This window comes from Rhamphochromis sp. 'chilingali' (genome assembly GCF_963969265.1).
Source record: "Rhamphochromis sp. 'chilingali' genome assembly, chromosome: 21".
Taxonomy (NCBI): domain Eukaryota; kingdom Metazoa; phylum Chordata; class Actinopteri; order Cichliformes; family Cichlidae; genus Rhamphochromis; species Rhamphochromis sp. 'chilingali'.
Window position 1 is genome coordinate 4,695,093 of NC_137949.1, and position 17,652 is coordinate 4,712,744.

General features: G+C 39.3%; 1 protein-coding gene across 1 annotated transcript in view; it reads right to left on the reverse strand.

The window, feature by feature from the left end:
- Nucleotides 1-7,894: 7,894 nt before the first annotated feature.
- The window catches only part of prkd1 (protein kinase D1), an 80,736-nt gene continuing 70,978 nt past the window's right edge, over nt 7,895-17,652 (reverse strand). Inside the window, exon 21 of the mRNA XM_080871024.1 lies at nt 7,895-15,823. Coding sequence (XP_080727150.1) covers nt 15,593-15,823 — 231 coding nt within the window. The 3' untranslated portion in view covers nt 7,895-15,592. The remainder of the gene's footprint in view (nt 15,824-17,652) is intronic.

Sequence of the window (17,652 nt, forward strand, 5' to 3'; positions counted from 1 at the left end):
CGCACACACACACTCTGTCTGAAGACAAAGAGGATTCAGACATCAAGTAAGGAATTCAGTTCTGTTTTCCTGCAGCTGCTTTTACTCGCCTCATTGACACACATGTGACAGCTTTCAATGTGTGTGTGTGTGTGTGTGTGTGTGTGTGTGTGTGTGTGTGTGTGTGTGTGTGTGTGTGTGTGTGTGTGTGTGTGTGCGTGTGTACAGGGAGAGAGAGCGAGAGAGTAGAAACATGAAGCCTAGCTATCAACGGGTGTTTTGCTGCATTAAAAATAAAAAACAAAGTCACAAAACCCTAAAAAACAGAAACCAAACTGAACCACATGTGGGCTGTTTGGACTTCACTCTCAAGCTAAAATCCACAAGTCTCAAGGTTTGCTTGTTGGTCATTTTCAAGTAAACTTTCAGAGTTGGCGGATTTCAGCCTGATGACTGTCGTTTTTCTTTAATTGCTCACAGACTCTCAAAAATAATTCAGTTTTTTGTCTTAAACACGCCTCCCTCTCTCCCACTCTCTCTCTCTGTCCCTGTGTTTTTTAATTGGCATATAGGGAGGCTTGTTTGTTTTTGTTGTCTGCTGTTTCTTAAATGTGTGTGTTCGTGTTCATGTGGCCCCCAGTGTCCCAACAAGCACCGCGGTAGGTGTTGGGAGGCGCTTTCGGCGGCAACAACAAAACAACACAGAAAACACACGCAGGAATACACACAGCAAAATACATAACAAACACACAGACATAGACAGACACACACCGCTCAGACACAAAAACCTGTTAAAACACACGAAAGCATAAAACACACAAACACACACACACACACACACACACAAATGTGCTCATCCTCACAGAAACACTGAAAAACACATAAACAGTAAATGGAGACAGTGACACGCACACACACACACACACAAACGCACACACTTCTGTTGCCTCTCATGGGGCGCCATCTTGTGGCGATAGAAGAACCAACAGACACTTGTAGAAAGGCTTTTTTGTGCTTTTTGTGCAAATATGCCACTTTGAAAATACAAAAAGGAGAAGAAATTCAAACTTTAATCGTTAGAAGGATTCTGATACATTTTGTAACACATAAAGATTATTAAATACAACACACCATTGGATAAATCTTTATATATGAGAATTGTTTTCATTTTTGTTTGAAAAACATTCAACATTTAAAAATCCTCAAATTAAACACTTTATGCAGATATTTGACAAAGAAAAAGACAATTTCATATTTTTGAAGCTGCAAACTAAATAAATTCATGATATTACTGCTGTAAACAGTCTCAGAAAAATATCATTATTTATGACATGTGTTACTAGTTAGTTTTGTTATGTGTTTTTGCATTCATGTATTGCTTTTTTCAGAGTATTGCAGCATAGCTAAGGTAAGACGGGGAGTTGTGTGCTTTGTCTGTTTGTAAGACAGGTTTAAACTGAGTAAGATTAAAGTTTCATTTGTAACAGTGATATGTAAAATAACATATTTTTCACATTTTTTACTGTAAAACATGTACAAACTTTGTGTACATAAAGATAGACACACTACTTCTCATATATATACATTCAGCTGGTAGACAAAGGATTGAAAGTCAGTTACAAATAGAAATATATCCATTAATCAGTGTTAAACCAGTGTTTAACATGTATCTATGTTCACATCTTTAAGCTGCTCCTTCTGTGAGATAAGGCTTTATGTTTGTGGGTTTTTCATTGTCCCATTCCTCTGAAGACACTAACTCAGTAGCACCATTAGCAATTTTTCTCCAAACAGCAAAAATGCTCCCATGGACTTGTGGATAAACCAATCAGAATTTGGTGTTCACAAGGGACAGTAATTTCATTGCAGATAACTCAATAATTCATGTATAAATTGTGACAAAAAGCCATGCAAATGTGTAATAGGATTAAATCATAATGACCTATTATTTCCAAAAGTTCAAAGATCACACATTTTGTATCATAAAGAGCACGCACTTCACATTTTGTATCACTTTCACATCTCTGTGAATATCCTTCTTATATGCTCAGACACTGAATATGTTCCCACTATGAAACTATTGTGTGCTTCTGTGCTGCTGGACTGTTGTGTCTAAGCATCTTTAAAGTATGTCTAAGCATATTTTCTTGGTTCTTTGCAGCAACATACATGCATTTGAAATTCAAATTCAAATTTTATTTGTCACGTACACAGTCATACACAGTACGATATGTAGTGAAATGCTTGGACAACTGCTCGTGACCTAAAGAAAACAAAAAAAGGAAAAGGCTATGAATAAGATAGGAAATAAATATGAAAAATTAAAAAGGGTAAATTTAACTAGGAAGGAATAGAATATAAATTAAGGTTAAAAATGAAATAACTGTACAACACAAATTAGAATGAAGGGTAAATTTAACTGGGAAGAATAAGATAAAGATAAATATATAAATTAAAGTTGAAAATAAAATAACTGTACAACAAAATACACAATACACAATATAGAACTATATAAGAATGTATGAAGAAATCTAAATATAAATAAATATATACACAATAACAGCAGCTGTACAAGTATTAACCGGAAATGAAGAATATAGTGACCAGTGTTGTGCAAAACCAAAGTCCAGAATGTCCAGTGTGTGTGTAAGAACCATATGTGTGGGTCAGTACTGTGTGGTGGTGTGATTGAGAGACTGTATCGCCTGCGGGAAGAAGCTCCTCCTCAGTCTCTCTGTGTTGGTCTTCAGGGAGCGGAATCGCTTTCCTGACCTCAACAGAGAGAACAGTCTGTTGTTGGGATGGCTGAGGTCCTTCACGATCTTCCTGGCCTTGGTCCAGCACCGCCTGCTGTAGATTGAGTGCAGGTCAGGGAGCTCGGAGCGGATGGTGCGCTCAGCTGACCGCACAACCCTCTGTAGAGCTCGTCTGTCCTGCATGGTGCTGTTCCCGAACCAGGTTAAGATGTTTCCCGCCAGGATGCTCTCTATGGTGCACGAGTAAAAGTTCCTGAGCACCTTGGAGGGCAGTTGGAAGTCTCTCAAGCGTCTGAGGTGGTAGAGACGCTGTCGGGCCTTTTTCACCACGGTGTTGATGTGACAGGACCATGACAGATCCTGCGTGATGTGAACTCCGAGGTATTTGAAGCTGTCCACTCTCTCCACTGGGCACTCGTTGATGACGGGGGTCTGGTAGTTCCTCTCCTGCTTAGTGCTGAAGTCCACTATCAGCTCCTTTGTCTTACTGACGTTTAGAAGGAGGTTGTTCCTCTGGCACCAGTTCTCCAGATTCCTAATCTCCTTCAGGTAGGCCGTCTCGTTGTTATCAGAGATCAGGCCCACCACGACGGTGTCGTCAGCAAACTTGATGATGGTGGTGGAGCTGGTAGTGGCCACACAGTCATATGTGTACAAAGAGTACAGCAGGGGGCTCAGAACACACCCCTGGGGGGCTCCAGTGCTGAGAGTGGTGGAGGCTGAGACATGTCCGCCCATCCTTACTGCCTGTGGTCTGCCAGTTAGGAAGTTGGAGATCCACTGACACATAGATGAGCTGAGTCCCAGATGCTCCAGCTTGGTGGTGAGTGTGGAGGGAATTATGGTGTTAAATGCAGAGCTGTAGTCTATGAAGAGCATTTTAACATAATTCCCCCTTCTAGTGTCCAAGTGAGTGAGTGATGTGTGGAGGAGATGAGAGATGGCATCGTCTGTGGAACGATTTGGACGGTAAGCGAACTGTAGTGGGTCCAGTGTGTCTGGTAGTGAAGAAATGATGAAGTCTCTGACCAGGCGTTCAAAGCACTTCATCACTACTGAGGTGAGGGCTACAGGGCGATAGTCATTGAGAGAAACAGGGTGGGGTTTCTTCGGGACAGGAACAATGATGGACTCTTTGAAGCATGTGGGGATCACCGACTGAGATAAAGAGATGTTGAATATCTCAGTGAACACAGGAGCTAGCTGGTATGCGCAGTCTCTTAGGATACGACCTGGGATGCCGTCTGGTCCTGCTGCTTTCCTGGTGTTCACTCTCTTGAAGGCTCTCCTTACTTCATGCTCGGAGATGACGAGCACGTTTCCGGTGCTGGCAGTATCTTCCTGTCTGTAGCCGTTAGCGCCGCTAACACTAGCATTGTTGGAGACCTTAGCTGCAGCCTCGAAGCGATCATAGAAAGTGTTCAGCTCGTCTGCCAGAGTCACGGCCGCGTTCGTCATACCGGTTGTTGGTGCTTTATAGTCCGTTATTGTCCTTAGTCCCCGCCACAGGCTCCTAGAGTCACTCTGTTGGAGTTGTGACTCTAGTTTCCTCCCGTAGCGCTGCTTCGCCTCTTTCACCGCCCTCCGCACGTTATATGACGCGGCTTTGTACGGGTCCATGTCCCCCGTCATGAGTCCCGTGTTGTAGGCAGCGGTGCGGGATCTCAGAGCGTCGCGGATGGTTTTATCCACCCACGGCTTCTGGTTGGGAAACGTTGTGATAGTCTTTGTCTCCACGGTATCATCCGCTAGTTTCCCGATGAATCCCACAACCGCTTCCGTAAACACGTTGACGTCATCGTCGGAGCTGTTTCTGAACATGCCCCAGTCTGCGTCATCGAGTGCGTCCTGTAACGCGGCCACCGATTGATCCGTCCAGCGCGCGACCTTCCTCTGAACCGGAACTTCCTGTTTCAGCCTTTGTTTGTATTTTGGCATGAGGAAGATGGCGGCGTGATCAGATTTGCCAAACGGGGGGCGGGATTGTGCCTTGTAGCCGTCCTTGACCGTAGTGTAGCAGTGGTCCAGTGTCCTTTCACCCCTGGTGGGGCAGGTGATGTGTTGATAAAAGTTCGGCGCTGCGCGTTTGAGGTTGGCGCTATTAAAGTCCCCCGTCACAATAAGCGCAGCGTCCCGGTGTTGTGTCTGGTGCTGTGTGAGTGCCTCATGCAGCTCGCATAAGGCGGTGACCGTGTCCGCTTGTGGTGGAATATAAACGGCACTTACAATGACCGATGTAAATTCCCGAGGTAGATAAAAAGGACGACACATGATGGACAGTAGTTCCAGATTTGGTGTGCAGGAGCGTGTGAGAGGAACAACGTTCGCACTGTTGCACCAGTTGTTGTTCACCATTAAACACACGCCGCCTCCCCTTGACTTCCCCGAGTCCCGTGTCCTGTCCATGCGGTGAACCGAGAAGAACTCGGCCGGCTGGATGGCGTGGTCCGGCACCGCTGGGTTCAGCCATGTCTCGGTGAAGCAGAGGAGATTGCAGTCCCGAATGTCTCTCTGGAACTTTATCCTGGCCCTGAGGTCGTCAAGCTTGTTCTCCAGTGACTGGACGTTGGCGAGCAGGATGCTAGGCAGAGGTGTGCGGTGTGCACGAGCTCTCAGCCTGTTCCTGACGCCGGCTCGCTTCCCTCTAGGCCGCCGCCGCTTCCCTTTGTTCTCCCTCGAGATCTCACTCGGCCAGCTCGGATCCGGAGTTAAAAACTTCGAATTGTGAGTACATTGTATACCAATAGAAACAAGAGTGTCACTGTCGTACCTAATGTACCCAATGGTGATGATTTTGCCGATTTAGAAACGCTGAAAACTAACTTAAAAAGCAAAGACAAAGAAAAAGTGGTCGGAGCAGTCGTGACGGCAGCCGACCTCACCGGCGCCATCTTTATTGAGGCACTCAAATTGTTATATCAAAATCAGCTTTAATTGTGAAGCGTGTGAATTCATCTAAGGAATGTGTTTATTTCTTATGTATCTGTCTGAGAACTTACACAAAGACATAGAGCATCAGAAGAAAAAAGGCTTCACAAAGTCAGGTCCAACCACAAATCAAATGGGTGCTTCATTGTCTGGGCACCAAATGAGATCTTCTGCCCCTTGACCTTCACATCAGATGATTGTCTCACTGCATTCAGCAATAGCATCCACAAAAATAAGTAATACTGTGTTTTAATGTCATAAATTACTGGCATTTGTAGAAGTACATATAGTACTAATACTAGCATTTAGAGTATTTTATTAGTGCCTGTTACTACTAATAGATGTTGCAGTAAGGGTGTCAACAGCATGTACAGTACAGTGTATTTACACCATGGTAGTTACAATAGCTGTAATGGGACAATATTAACAGGACCTTTTCAAATCACTTTTAAAGTACTCTACAACAGTACTACTGTAGGTACTGGGTTACCTTGTTATATTATTATTTGTCTCTGGCATATTTAGCAATAGCATCATTTGACTGGTTTGGCACCATCAGCAAGTAAAACAGTTCCTAACAGCAGCAGGGCTACTCTTGCTGCTGCTCTATTCTACATTTCCACTGTGTTTCTACTTCAGGCAGAATAAAATAGATTTAATGTTTTTTATTTCTATTTGAAAATGTACGTTACAAATTAAAATGGATTTTCATGCCGCAATCATGTCAGTAGTCTTGACTTCTGGTTTCACCTCTCTGTGTCAGACAGAGGGATTACTTGGTGTCAGTGTTGTTGACCCTCTCAACTTGTCTCTCTAAAAAGCTGTTTCCTCCTCGTACCCCTTATGCCTCCCCGAGGCCTCATTTCTGCCACCAGCCATTACCATCAAACTCAGAAAACAGAGGAAAAAAACCAGGCGGCTTCAAAAAGTCTGCTGACAGGGCGCTCTAGTTCGGCAGCCTCTTATGCTTCGTCCAGCATAAGTGTGGAAAAGGCAAAATAAGGAATATTTGAGCATTGTCTAATCATAATCAAAAATAAAAACAATGTTGTGAAAAGTTATATAAAGAGTAGTTAGTACTTAGCATCTATATGCTTAGCAGAACAGCTGGAAGTAGGAGGAAGCTCCTAGCTTTGGAAATTATTTCTGCAACTCTACAAGTTTGTTGCTACACAACTATGACTGATTGTTTTCCAGTCAGTCTGGAAATTAGAATTTAGATTTTTATCAATGTGTTTTATCAAATACTTTCAGAGGAGCCACAGTATCCAGGAGGATGTAACATTTTTAACAACATCTGCCTCTGTGTGAGAAGAGTTTAGGTAGCTGCCCTCCACTGTGATTAAACAGTAGATGAATCACTTCCTTAAACCTAGTAGCAGCGCTCTATACAACATGCAACATTCACACAAGCATTAACTTGCCTTGAGGCGACTTTTGTTGTGATTTGGCGCTATATAAATAAAATTATATTGAATTGAACTTCTATGCTTTTAACTGCTTACCATTCCTACTCCCATGGATGCATCAAAGAACAACTTGGGATATTTGGCATGCAGACTGGGGGAGCCAGGGATCAAACCTCTAATCTGCTGATCAGTAGATGACCTGCTCCACCTCCTGAGCTACGCAAGTCTTCTGGCAACATCACTGTGGTTTTCTGCTTGATGACAACCAATATGTCTGGTTGGTTGGTGAATCCCTCAGGGCCATAGCCCTGTTGTTCCAGCCATATTTGGCTGTATCTCCCATCAAGAACTGGGGACTTCTAACTCATATGTGGCAAAGATGTTCTCATACAGGATCCTAACCACTTGGTTGTAACTCTCAGTTTATGCTTTTACAGCTTGCAACTGAGATCCGGCTACCATGTGCCGGACCTTGGGTTCATTGCATAACGTAGTAGAAACCACTAATGATGATGAAATGTGAGATTTAGGTAATCCTAGAAACTAAATGGAACCTAATATACACATAAAATCCAATTGCCTTTGTATTTAACCTTAAATTTTCATTTGTACAAACTCATACATTATGGCATTTGCCATCCTTACGTACTGGTCATAAAAATCTCATCCAATGATTGACTTGTAGAAATGTTAGTTGGCTATTTGAAGCAGAATATATTTGGATTTGAGTTAATGAAAAAAAAACTCAACACACTACCAAGAAGATTTTAAAATATCTTTATTTGAACATGGTCCGAAAAAATACATCTTTAAAGTTTCTGTAGATAGCAAATGCTTTGTGAGCACTTCAGGCAGGCTGTTCAGAGCGCAGACAGCAAAGGGATGAAGCCATACAGCATCAGGAAACAGCTGGACGTTCTGCACATTGACAGACACTTCAACAGCTCAAAGCGAAACACATTCAGAGAAAACCTTTAGACCTTCTTCTACTAATACATTTCATGTTTTCTGACCAACAGGCCAGGCAATAGTTCTTCATTATATTTTAATATAACTACACTTCATCCAATATCCACTGCTGGTGAATATCAAAATCTTCAGTGATTGTTCATAAAATGAAAATAAGCTAGTTAAGTAGATTGTACTAAAAGTAGACAGTTTATGTAAAGTCAGGTAAAGTATATACTCGTGTTTGTTCTCACTGAGTTAGATAATAATGGATAGGGATCTTATTTCAGTCTGTAATACAAAGCTGAAGCACAGCAATGACTAACTTAGCTTAGCAGAACGCAGGAGCAAACAGCTAGCATATCTTTGTGGAATGGTTGAAAAAACAAAACAATGAATTCTCACATCATATACATTTTTTTTAAATCCACAAAAATACTACAGTGTAAAAACATGAATTTGTCTTTTTTTTCAAGCATTATATGTGGTAATATTAACTACAGATATATCAGTCTGTCCAATTAGGAAGCATAAACTGGTTTCACCTGATCTGGTGCAAATGAAAGTGTTAACAGGTGCTCTGGAGAGCCAACAACAAGACAACCCCCAAAAGGGGAATTGTTTTGCAGATGGCGGCCGCACACCATTCACATCTTCTTATCCCTCCTGACTGATTTTTCTCCTGTTTTGCTTTTTTCTAGTGTCCTTGTCACTGCCGGTACCATGAGACAGTACCTGCAGCCCATACAGGTACTTCTGTGTCTCCCAGCACAGTCTTAAGTTTGTGAAATGGCACATCTACTGCAACACTAGATTTGCCATTCCACAAAAAGAGCTGGAAAGGGCCACAGGGGCCATGAACACTATTGAGCCATATTACAAGGCAAGTCGGATCAGTAAATGATTTCAATTTTAAACTTGGATTTTTGGTGTCATTTTAAATCCAGCCCTAAATGCGTTGATGATTTTGGTTTCCTATGATTTTCCCGTTGTTCTCAACAAATTACGTTGTATATCTGTAAGAATTACTTACTGATAGTAAGAATGAGTAATTAAGATCCATGTGATCACTGATTTAAGTGTTTCTTTAATTTGTTCAAGCACTGAAATAAATAGCAATAAAAGATTTTTGGATTCTGTAACATGAAAACTAACAGTTTTATTTTTTTAAACCAAGTTAAACTTCTGAAATTCCCAGAGACACAAGTACAAATATCTAATACCTAATTTCTGAGAAAGGCTTAATACCTGTAAGAAAATTATCAGGTTTAACAGTCTTTGCTTTCTGTATCAAACTTTCGCTTAGTTAAAAAGTGTACATAACCTAGAGCTCTACTTCTGCTTGCAGTCATCTACAGATTCTTCACAATAAAACATGTACAATGGTTTAAGCATGTTATAAACAAAATACTTAATTGAATGCTTTATAAGTCAACCCTTTACAGAGACAAGACACAAGACACTTAACATTTCAATTCCAGTTAAAGCTGGAATGCCAATTTTGGAGTGTACAGAAGTTTGATCTGTATGAAAGAGGCACAAAGAAGATGATGCCATAGAGTCTTGAGAGAAACAGCCCTTATGTTTAAGACTAATGGCAGTATCATGATATAAAAAAAACCCCAATGCATACTGTTCTCCTTTGTTTCTGTGTGGGACAGGTTAAAATAACCGGTGTTCAACTTTGCCTTGCTTATCAGTAAACAAGTATCTTGCAGAGCCTGGTAGGAGCCCTCTCCTAAACTATTATTTATTGTCTGGGCAGAACTCAGGCCGATAAACTATAACCTTCTAAAATCAACTTGCAGTAATTGCTGGCCACCATTTTTTCTGCGGGGGAGAAAAACAAAGAAAATGACAAAACAAAGCAAAGCAAAGCAAAACAAAACCAAGCTTAAAAAAAGGAATTGTCATCAATAATTATCGATTATGGAAAAGATTGCCATGGGTGTATGTGTGGACCTGAGAGCTTTGCTTCACTCCCTCAACCTCTCTATCATATGCTCTGCAAACAGTCTTCTGACTGCAGCGATGCATGTCCTACAGAAGGTTAGCTGGTTAGACACAGCAGCTAATTTTACCACGGGCAACAACAGCAACACATGTAAGCAGGATCACACCTTTTATTTGGCTTTGACCACATGTTCAACCACCTTACAGAACTGCAGGGACATAGTCAACAAACACTCTGTCTGTGTCCCCCAAACACACATATACTTTGTTCTCTTAGTCTTAGTCCTTAGTTAGATCTTTGCATGTTTGCAGTCATTACTTTTGTAAATAAATTCTCATTAATACATATCCTGGTGTAATTAATGTTGTATAGGAGGATGTTGACCACGGCTGGTAGACACAATTCTCAAATCCCTCATCGTTACTGATTCAGATATAACTTTAAATGTAATTTTAAATTTAATTATTAACCAGTTTCAAATAACTCATTTAGTATATTTTGTGGGTCTGATATATTAATAACTTTTCTTGATTTGATTGTTTTACTCATTCAAGTCCCCAAATTAATGGTTAATCAATTGAGAAGAGGTTAGTTGTTTTATCAGTGTATGTTCATTTGAAGGTGGTGTCTCAAAAAAGTAAATTCTTTTTCAGGGACAAATTCTGAGGTACAGCGATAACGCTGGTTGCTACTAACCTCTACACTACAATAACAGTAGATAGTTATTTCAGTACAGTGGCACAAACCACCTTGCGCACAAAGGGCTTGTTCTGTAAACAGTTGGTAGTAGCGATAGTACCCATGTACCACAGTTGCTCTCTCCTGAATTCTGAAAGCTGAAAGATGTCCAACATATCCATCCTTACAGACTGAGCTGATCACAAGCGACTGGTCCCTCATCGAATATGTGAGTACGGAAATGCCTTTCCGAAGTGACTGAATGGCAAGATTGAGTATTTAAACCCAGGAAGAGTGGTTGATGTAAAAACATCAAGTTAAGGTAATTTTCTTTACTTGCTGGTGTGAATATTAATAAGCTGGATAAATGCAAACTTGTCCTAATTTTATGGAGTATTTATTTAGTATGGGATCAAGAGAACAGCAGCATTTTTAACTAACAAATATCCAGATGTTTTGGCTGGATGACATTCTGCTGTTTCAGCTAAATAAGTTATTGCCAGATGACCCAGAGCGACCTGCACTGATGAAGATGATAAGGATCTTCATGGATCTGAGGAAGTGCTTCAAAAAGTAGAAGGAAACAATTATGCTAGTGCACAAAGGTAGCTTTTTGATTCCTTTGGCTTGACTTTCTACTAGGAAGAACTGAAATGGGAAGTGGAGGTGGCTAGGAGAGGAGATACGAGGATTGAGGTTGAACTGGGTGCCTGAGTTAAGCAAACTGGTGACAAAACTGCTTTAATGACTGTGGGGGGTCCATTGAGAGAAATTTTGAATGAGAAGTAAAACACACTGGTACTTCAAAAAGGTCGTCGTATGAACAGGATCTCTGACACATTGTCAACAAAATCTTGTCCTACACAATATCTTTCGCACCTGATTCAAAGTATGCTCCACACGTCTTATCCTCTGCTAGTAATTTAGTTAACAAACAGAGATAGGAAATGGAATCTTGACACAGGGACTGGCTTGTCTTTTGTCCAAAAGATGGTATAAGCCTTTAATCCTCAGTCTTAAAAAAGTTTCTACATAGAAGTATTTTTGGATAAATTGGTATTTGCTAAGTATTAACATACAGCATATTACCAGAAATGCATCAGCTCCAGTCTCTCAACTGTATAGAAAGAAGACATGAAACCTGCTGATTAAAGCTTTATTCAAATTCCAAAATTTTAAATATTAAATATTTTCATATGTTTACTAGTAAGCAAGGCAGAGGTGGACAGTCAAGACCATAAACAGGGAGATGAAAACTAGTTTGTGTGTTATTTTCTATGAATGTTTCAAAAAGATTCAGAAGGTTAACTAAATGTTGAGCTAAAGATGGAGCATTTCCTGAAAAGCTTAGGTGAAAACATGGCCTTGATGTTGTCCCTTACAAAATCAAAAGAGCATGTATTTGGGTCCTAGATTGTGCTGAGACACTAACATTTATACTGTTTACAGAAGGCAAAACATAGCATTCAAGTGAACTTCCTGTCAAACGAAACCAGACACATCACCTTTTATCTCATCTCATAGGAAAAGAAAGAAAACCACAGCAATGCAAATGTATCAAAGTAATCATATATTCCCATTTGGATTAGATATTTGTGGCTCCACTGTTAAAAAAAAATACTGACACATTAAAACATTTATCTTGTTGTTTTTGGTATGTCACTGGCAGTGTGTTTTTAGCAACTGAGGATTTTCATTCCAAAATGCTACATATCCATTTTTGGAAAACATGGGGAAAGTAAAAACGTCTCAAATCATAGTAAATTACTTTTCACTGAGCAGTCACTTTATCTGTAAATGACTTAATGACAGTACCTTGGATATCTCTTTTTGGAATGAAACTCGAACTCGTGACTTTTCATTGCTACAAAGGAAAATTAGGAATTATGTTTCAGTTGTGAAGATCAACTGTCCTTCTACTTTGTGTTTATCAGACAGAAGACAAACGTTACCTTAAATAATTTTACATGACGAGCAAAAGAAACGACTTTTGTCAAGGTTGAAGAAAAATGCTGTTTCCTTTTTTTAAAATCAAGTTTAGAACTTTTTTTTATAATGAATAATGTATATACATTTTTAAAGAATTGTAAGGATTTAATCTACACAACATCCAGAGTGAATACTCTTTACTTTAATCTGACGATATGAGTGTAAACACTTGGTAAGTTTTGATGGTGAATGAGCTCTGTGTTTTGTTTTGAATTTGTTGTGAAGGAAGCCATGGCTTATTTCCACATCTGCAAAATCTTGTGCAAGCTGCAGGAAACTCGTGAATATGTGACAAGCCCTAAATAGCAAGTTTCATGTTTGTACAGTATAAATTAAATATTAGTTTATGATCGCCTTCTGACACACTTTCTGATGTGTCATTTTCAGTGATTTACTATGATTTATGGTGAAAAAAATGTAGTGGTTCCTAACAATTCACATTCATCTTTTTATTTTCTAAGTATAACTCATATACGCTACTGTGCAAATTTCCTGAGCCACCCCTCATTTCTTTATATATTGCTTCCAAGGACCCAAACTTGATTGTAATTGGTCTTTTGTATTTCTCCAGGATTTCTGAAGGCCTTTTTCTTTGGACAATGGCTGCTTGTTCACTCATTTTCAGTCCAGTCCAGATCATTTTCAGGAGAATATTCTTTTGTTTGATGAGCCATTTAACAATGACCCACGAATCACAGAAAAGGCATAGACCGTAACACATGAACCGGTGTTGTATCTTCACATTAAAGACAACTTAGTACAGAACCAATTTTACACTTTATCCTTAGCACTTTGTTGTCATTTTCCCTACGTCATTAGTTTGTTCTATGAAAATGGCAAAGATCGCACAGGCTTGCAGGCATAAAACAGTACTTGTGCACCAACGAGGCGATTCGGAAAGAAAAATTCACAGAAAACTTGGCAAATCTTGGCATACAGTGTTCAGTGTTCCCTTAACCCTCCTGCCATCCTTTAAAAAACTCACACCCATCACCCTAGGGACCATTCTCAGCCACGCCATAAAAAGACCATATATCCATATTTTATTCCACTTTAAATTAGCCAACCTTGTAAAACTACTTCTCCCTGAAATATTCATGTAAAGTTTTAATTATATTTTCGTTGTTTTAACCCTTCAAATCCCAGTGTTATTACATGAGCGCCCTGTGTTATAAGCCCCAAAAACCAAAAAACGAAACTAAATATTTCCACAAAAAACCAGTTGAAGTAATATGTGATTGTCATTATAAGTAGGCCTTTAGATGGACCAAAGATTGGCACCAACATACATTTTGACCTGCCATTATTTTTTTTGCAATTTAAAAATTAAAACTTCAAGGCCCTGAGTCTTCATTGACATCCAAGAAAAGAAGAAAAAATAAAATCATATGATGATAATTTGGGGTTGAAAAATAGTGTTTATAATGGAAGTCAATGGGCAGAAAATGGTCCCCAGGGTGATGGGTGTGGGGATTTCTGCTGCTCAGCCATTTTAGGCTGATTTAAGGAATTCACACTGGAATATTAACATTGACAGGTAAAAACTATCCTGTGGCAAGTTTGGTTATATTCCACCGAACACAGTGGAAATGGCAGCCATTTAACACATAGCAGTGGCACAAAAAGGTCCCAAGAAGGCAGGAAGGTTAAGAAATCGGAGGAAACAGGACATGTGGAGTACAAAAGAAGAAGTGGCAGACCTCAAAACTATCTACAGCAGATCATCAGTATATGAAATCATGTCATTAAGAAATAGGAAAAGATCAGTCAGTCAGATGATGGTTTTTGGGATCTTACCAAAATTTATGAAAATATGGTTGCATCAGATTTTGATGCACTATTATACTTGCCAGTGGCGTCATCATCCAGGACGACAATGATCCTAAACACATAGTCAGTATAGTAAAGCATACTTTGGTAGAAAAAGCCCCACCTGCCATGAATTGGCCTAGCCACAACCCAGACCTCAACATTACTGAAGCAGTGTGCGCACAGGTGTTTTCACCTTACATTCTGTTCCCATTCAACAGAATTCTGTTCTATAAATCACTGCACGGATCTGCCATTTCCCAAGCAAAACATAAAGAATTGAGAGATGTCTCAAGATTTCTGCCCAGTACTGTAATTTGTAGCTCTTCATGGAGAAATGACATTTTTGTTTCATAGCAACAAATTAAGGATGGAACGATTATGTTGTTTTAAATTTATTTTACTACATTTAATAAGGATAAAGATTACAAAGGGAAAAAAATTGCATGAAATAATGATCCAGTAATTACAACAGTGGATCATATGTGTCTCCACTGTATATTTCGTAATTATACTATCTTGCATGACGTTAACTTTTTTAAAGTCAAAATTAAGAAGTCATTTGAAAAATTCGCACCTCTTAATCAAAAATCAATATTGCCTTAACATAGGATTTTTGTTTTGGTATTCTGGGATAGGGTGAGTTTATCAAGGTGCTTATTCATCTACGAGATTTAAAAGGAGCAAATGTTGCATTTGTAAATTGCGAGAATAATTCTTTGAAATCAGGAAACAAAAGACTTGTAATTACATAAAAATAATTACAAGATCCTTACATATAACAATAATCTCAAATATATTTGAAAGTTCTGTGCCTTGTAAAGGTAATAAATAGTTTGAGCTTCACAACCCTATTGAAAAAAAAACTATGGGATAAATAACACAAGGACCTTCTAATTAAATACAAAATTGTTAACTCCTAATTATGCAGTGACTCTAGCATTACAGATGTAATTCTAAGAGCCTTATCTTGCAAATACGAAACAACTACTTGTTAATTAGATTAATTAGAATAAGATTCGTTATGATTTATGGAAGTAAAGTAAGGATCAAATTTTTTGTAAGTTTTCATTTTGTGCTTTTTTCATTTTGTGATAGTCATTGTTTCTCATGTTGTTTGGAAAATAAGTCTTCTTACTTCCTCATAGTTCACTCACCCTCTCACTGAGGGTCTCCAGCTCTTCCTCCTTTTCCTTGTAACGCTTCATCCCCTGTCCAACTTCACCACAGGGGCTGTTGGTTAGGTGCATGGGGTAGTCTAGGCCGCTGAGCTGGGCGTGATGATGCCATCGCAGGTCATCACTCTCATGGGTGATATAGCGCTCGTTTATCCGAGACTCAAGGTTTCTTAGATCCAGCCACATCTGGTAGTCCTGGCGGAGAAAATGAACACACCCATAGCCTAAATAATTTAATAACACCATTATCTTGTCTTTTCTCTTTTACAAAAAACACAAATAGCAAACACTTTTGAAATCAGATAATGGGTGGCTGGTTGTATTTTCTCGTTGTCTGCGTTTGTCTGAAAACTTTGTGGTGAAAGTCTGAAAACCACAAACTTTGGTTGTGGTGACAAATACATAATATATAGATAATTGTGTTCCATTTACTTCTGATTAGTGTCATTCAAAATACTATCATTTATAAGTGTACAAAGCAAGTGTACTTTCAGTTGGGACAGTGGTTAGCACTTTTGCCTTGCAGCAAGGTTTTGGGTTCACATCCACCATCTAACCAGGGACTTCCTTTATAGAGCTTCCATGTTCTCCTAATGGTTGCCCAGGTTTGCTCCAGGTACTTCAGTTTCCTCAAACAGGCCATAGGCAGTTAGTAAGGTTAACTGTTTGTTCCAAAATGCCTGTATTTGGATTTGCATGTGAAAAGTTGTCTGTTTCTCTGTGTTAGCCCTGCAACAGCCTGGCGACCTGTTCAGGGTCCTGTGATCCTGTGATAGTTGAAAGAGAATGAAGGGATGGATATATTGTTATCTAGTGACCTCCTAAATCCCCTACTGAATTCCTTACAGAGTATTCAAATCTCTTTGCATGCCACCAGATATGTTAATACTGCAAAATTGTTTTATTAGGTCCATCATGGTTAATGGTCCAACTCATGATGTTGGACACATCCTGGACCTTGTTTTTGCTCCTGTCCTATCCTTAAACTCGCTCTTCATGTCTGTTCTACAACCAGTTTGTCTTCACAGAGGTAGATGCAAATTATCTTTAATTAGATTTGGGCAGCTAGATTTTCAACTCTGAATTGATTTAATAATCTGTGTACATTAGCCCTTGATAATGTAAAAATCCAAATTAGCTCATGCTGTAATTTCCTCCCCTTGGATGAGTGGTTATATTCATCATCACAGAACAGACTGCAGAAAAGCTGAACCAAATACAACCTTCTATGTGCACTAGCAGCACATAAAGGACCTACTAACCACATTCACTCAACTTGTAAAATATGCATAACATCCTACTTGTTTGGCTTGACTAACAATAATAAGTGCAATGCAAGCTTCCTCTTTAGCACTATCAACAGACTTTTTACGCCTGCTCTGTGCAGTTTTCCTACAACATCATCTGATGATTGTGGAAATTTCTTAATTGTTTTCCTGGCAAAAATCAGTGGAATCAGATCAAAGTTCAAGCCTGGAACCTGTCACTCTGTTTTAAAATAGTTTTTATCATACTTCTCCAATCTTCTCCAATCATCAGATCAGGATCTCCTAACTGTTCCACACTCTAAACCAGAGGTGACCACGCTTCTGAGGTTGTAGCACTTAAACTTTCGAACAGTTTAGGCACTACAACTTCACGCCTAAACTGGTCCATAACTACATGAACAGATTTTCTGGCTCAGTGGGGGAAGCAAAACTGGCTGTAAACACAAAAATTGTTTGTTTGTTTTTTTTACCTACACTATATTTTCTGATTATCATCAACATAAGATATAAATCTAACAGATAGCAAATAAAATGCAGCATTAGCATTATTGTGGAATTGTGCCTCTGGTTTTTATCCCATACCAAAGTGAAATGCATTGTGATTCAACAACTAGATGTTTAATTCTTATTCACTACATATCATTCAAAGAATGTGAGATTACATGTTCTCAACTCATTCAGTTAATTCAGTTTGGAACTTCATGTGTGTCAGAAGTCTAGTCGGGTTGCTATACCAGAATGAAATCCTTTTCACAA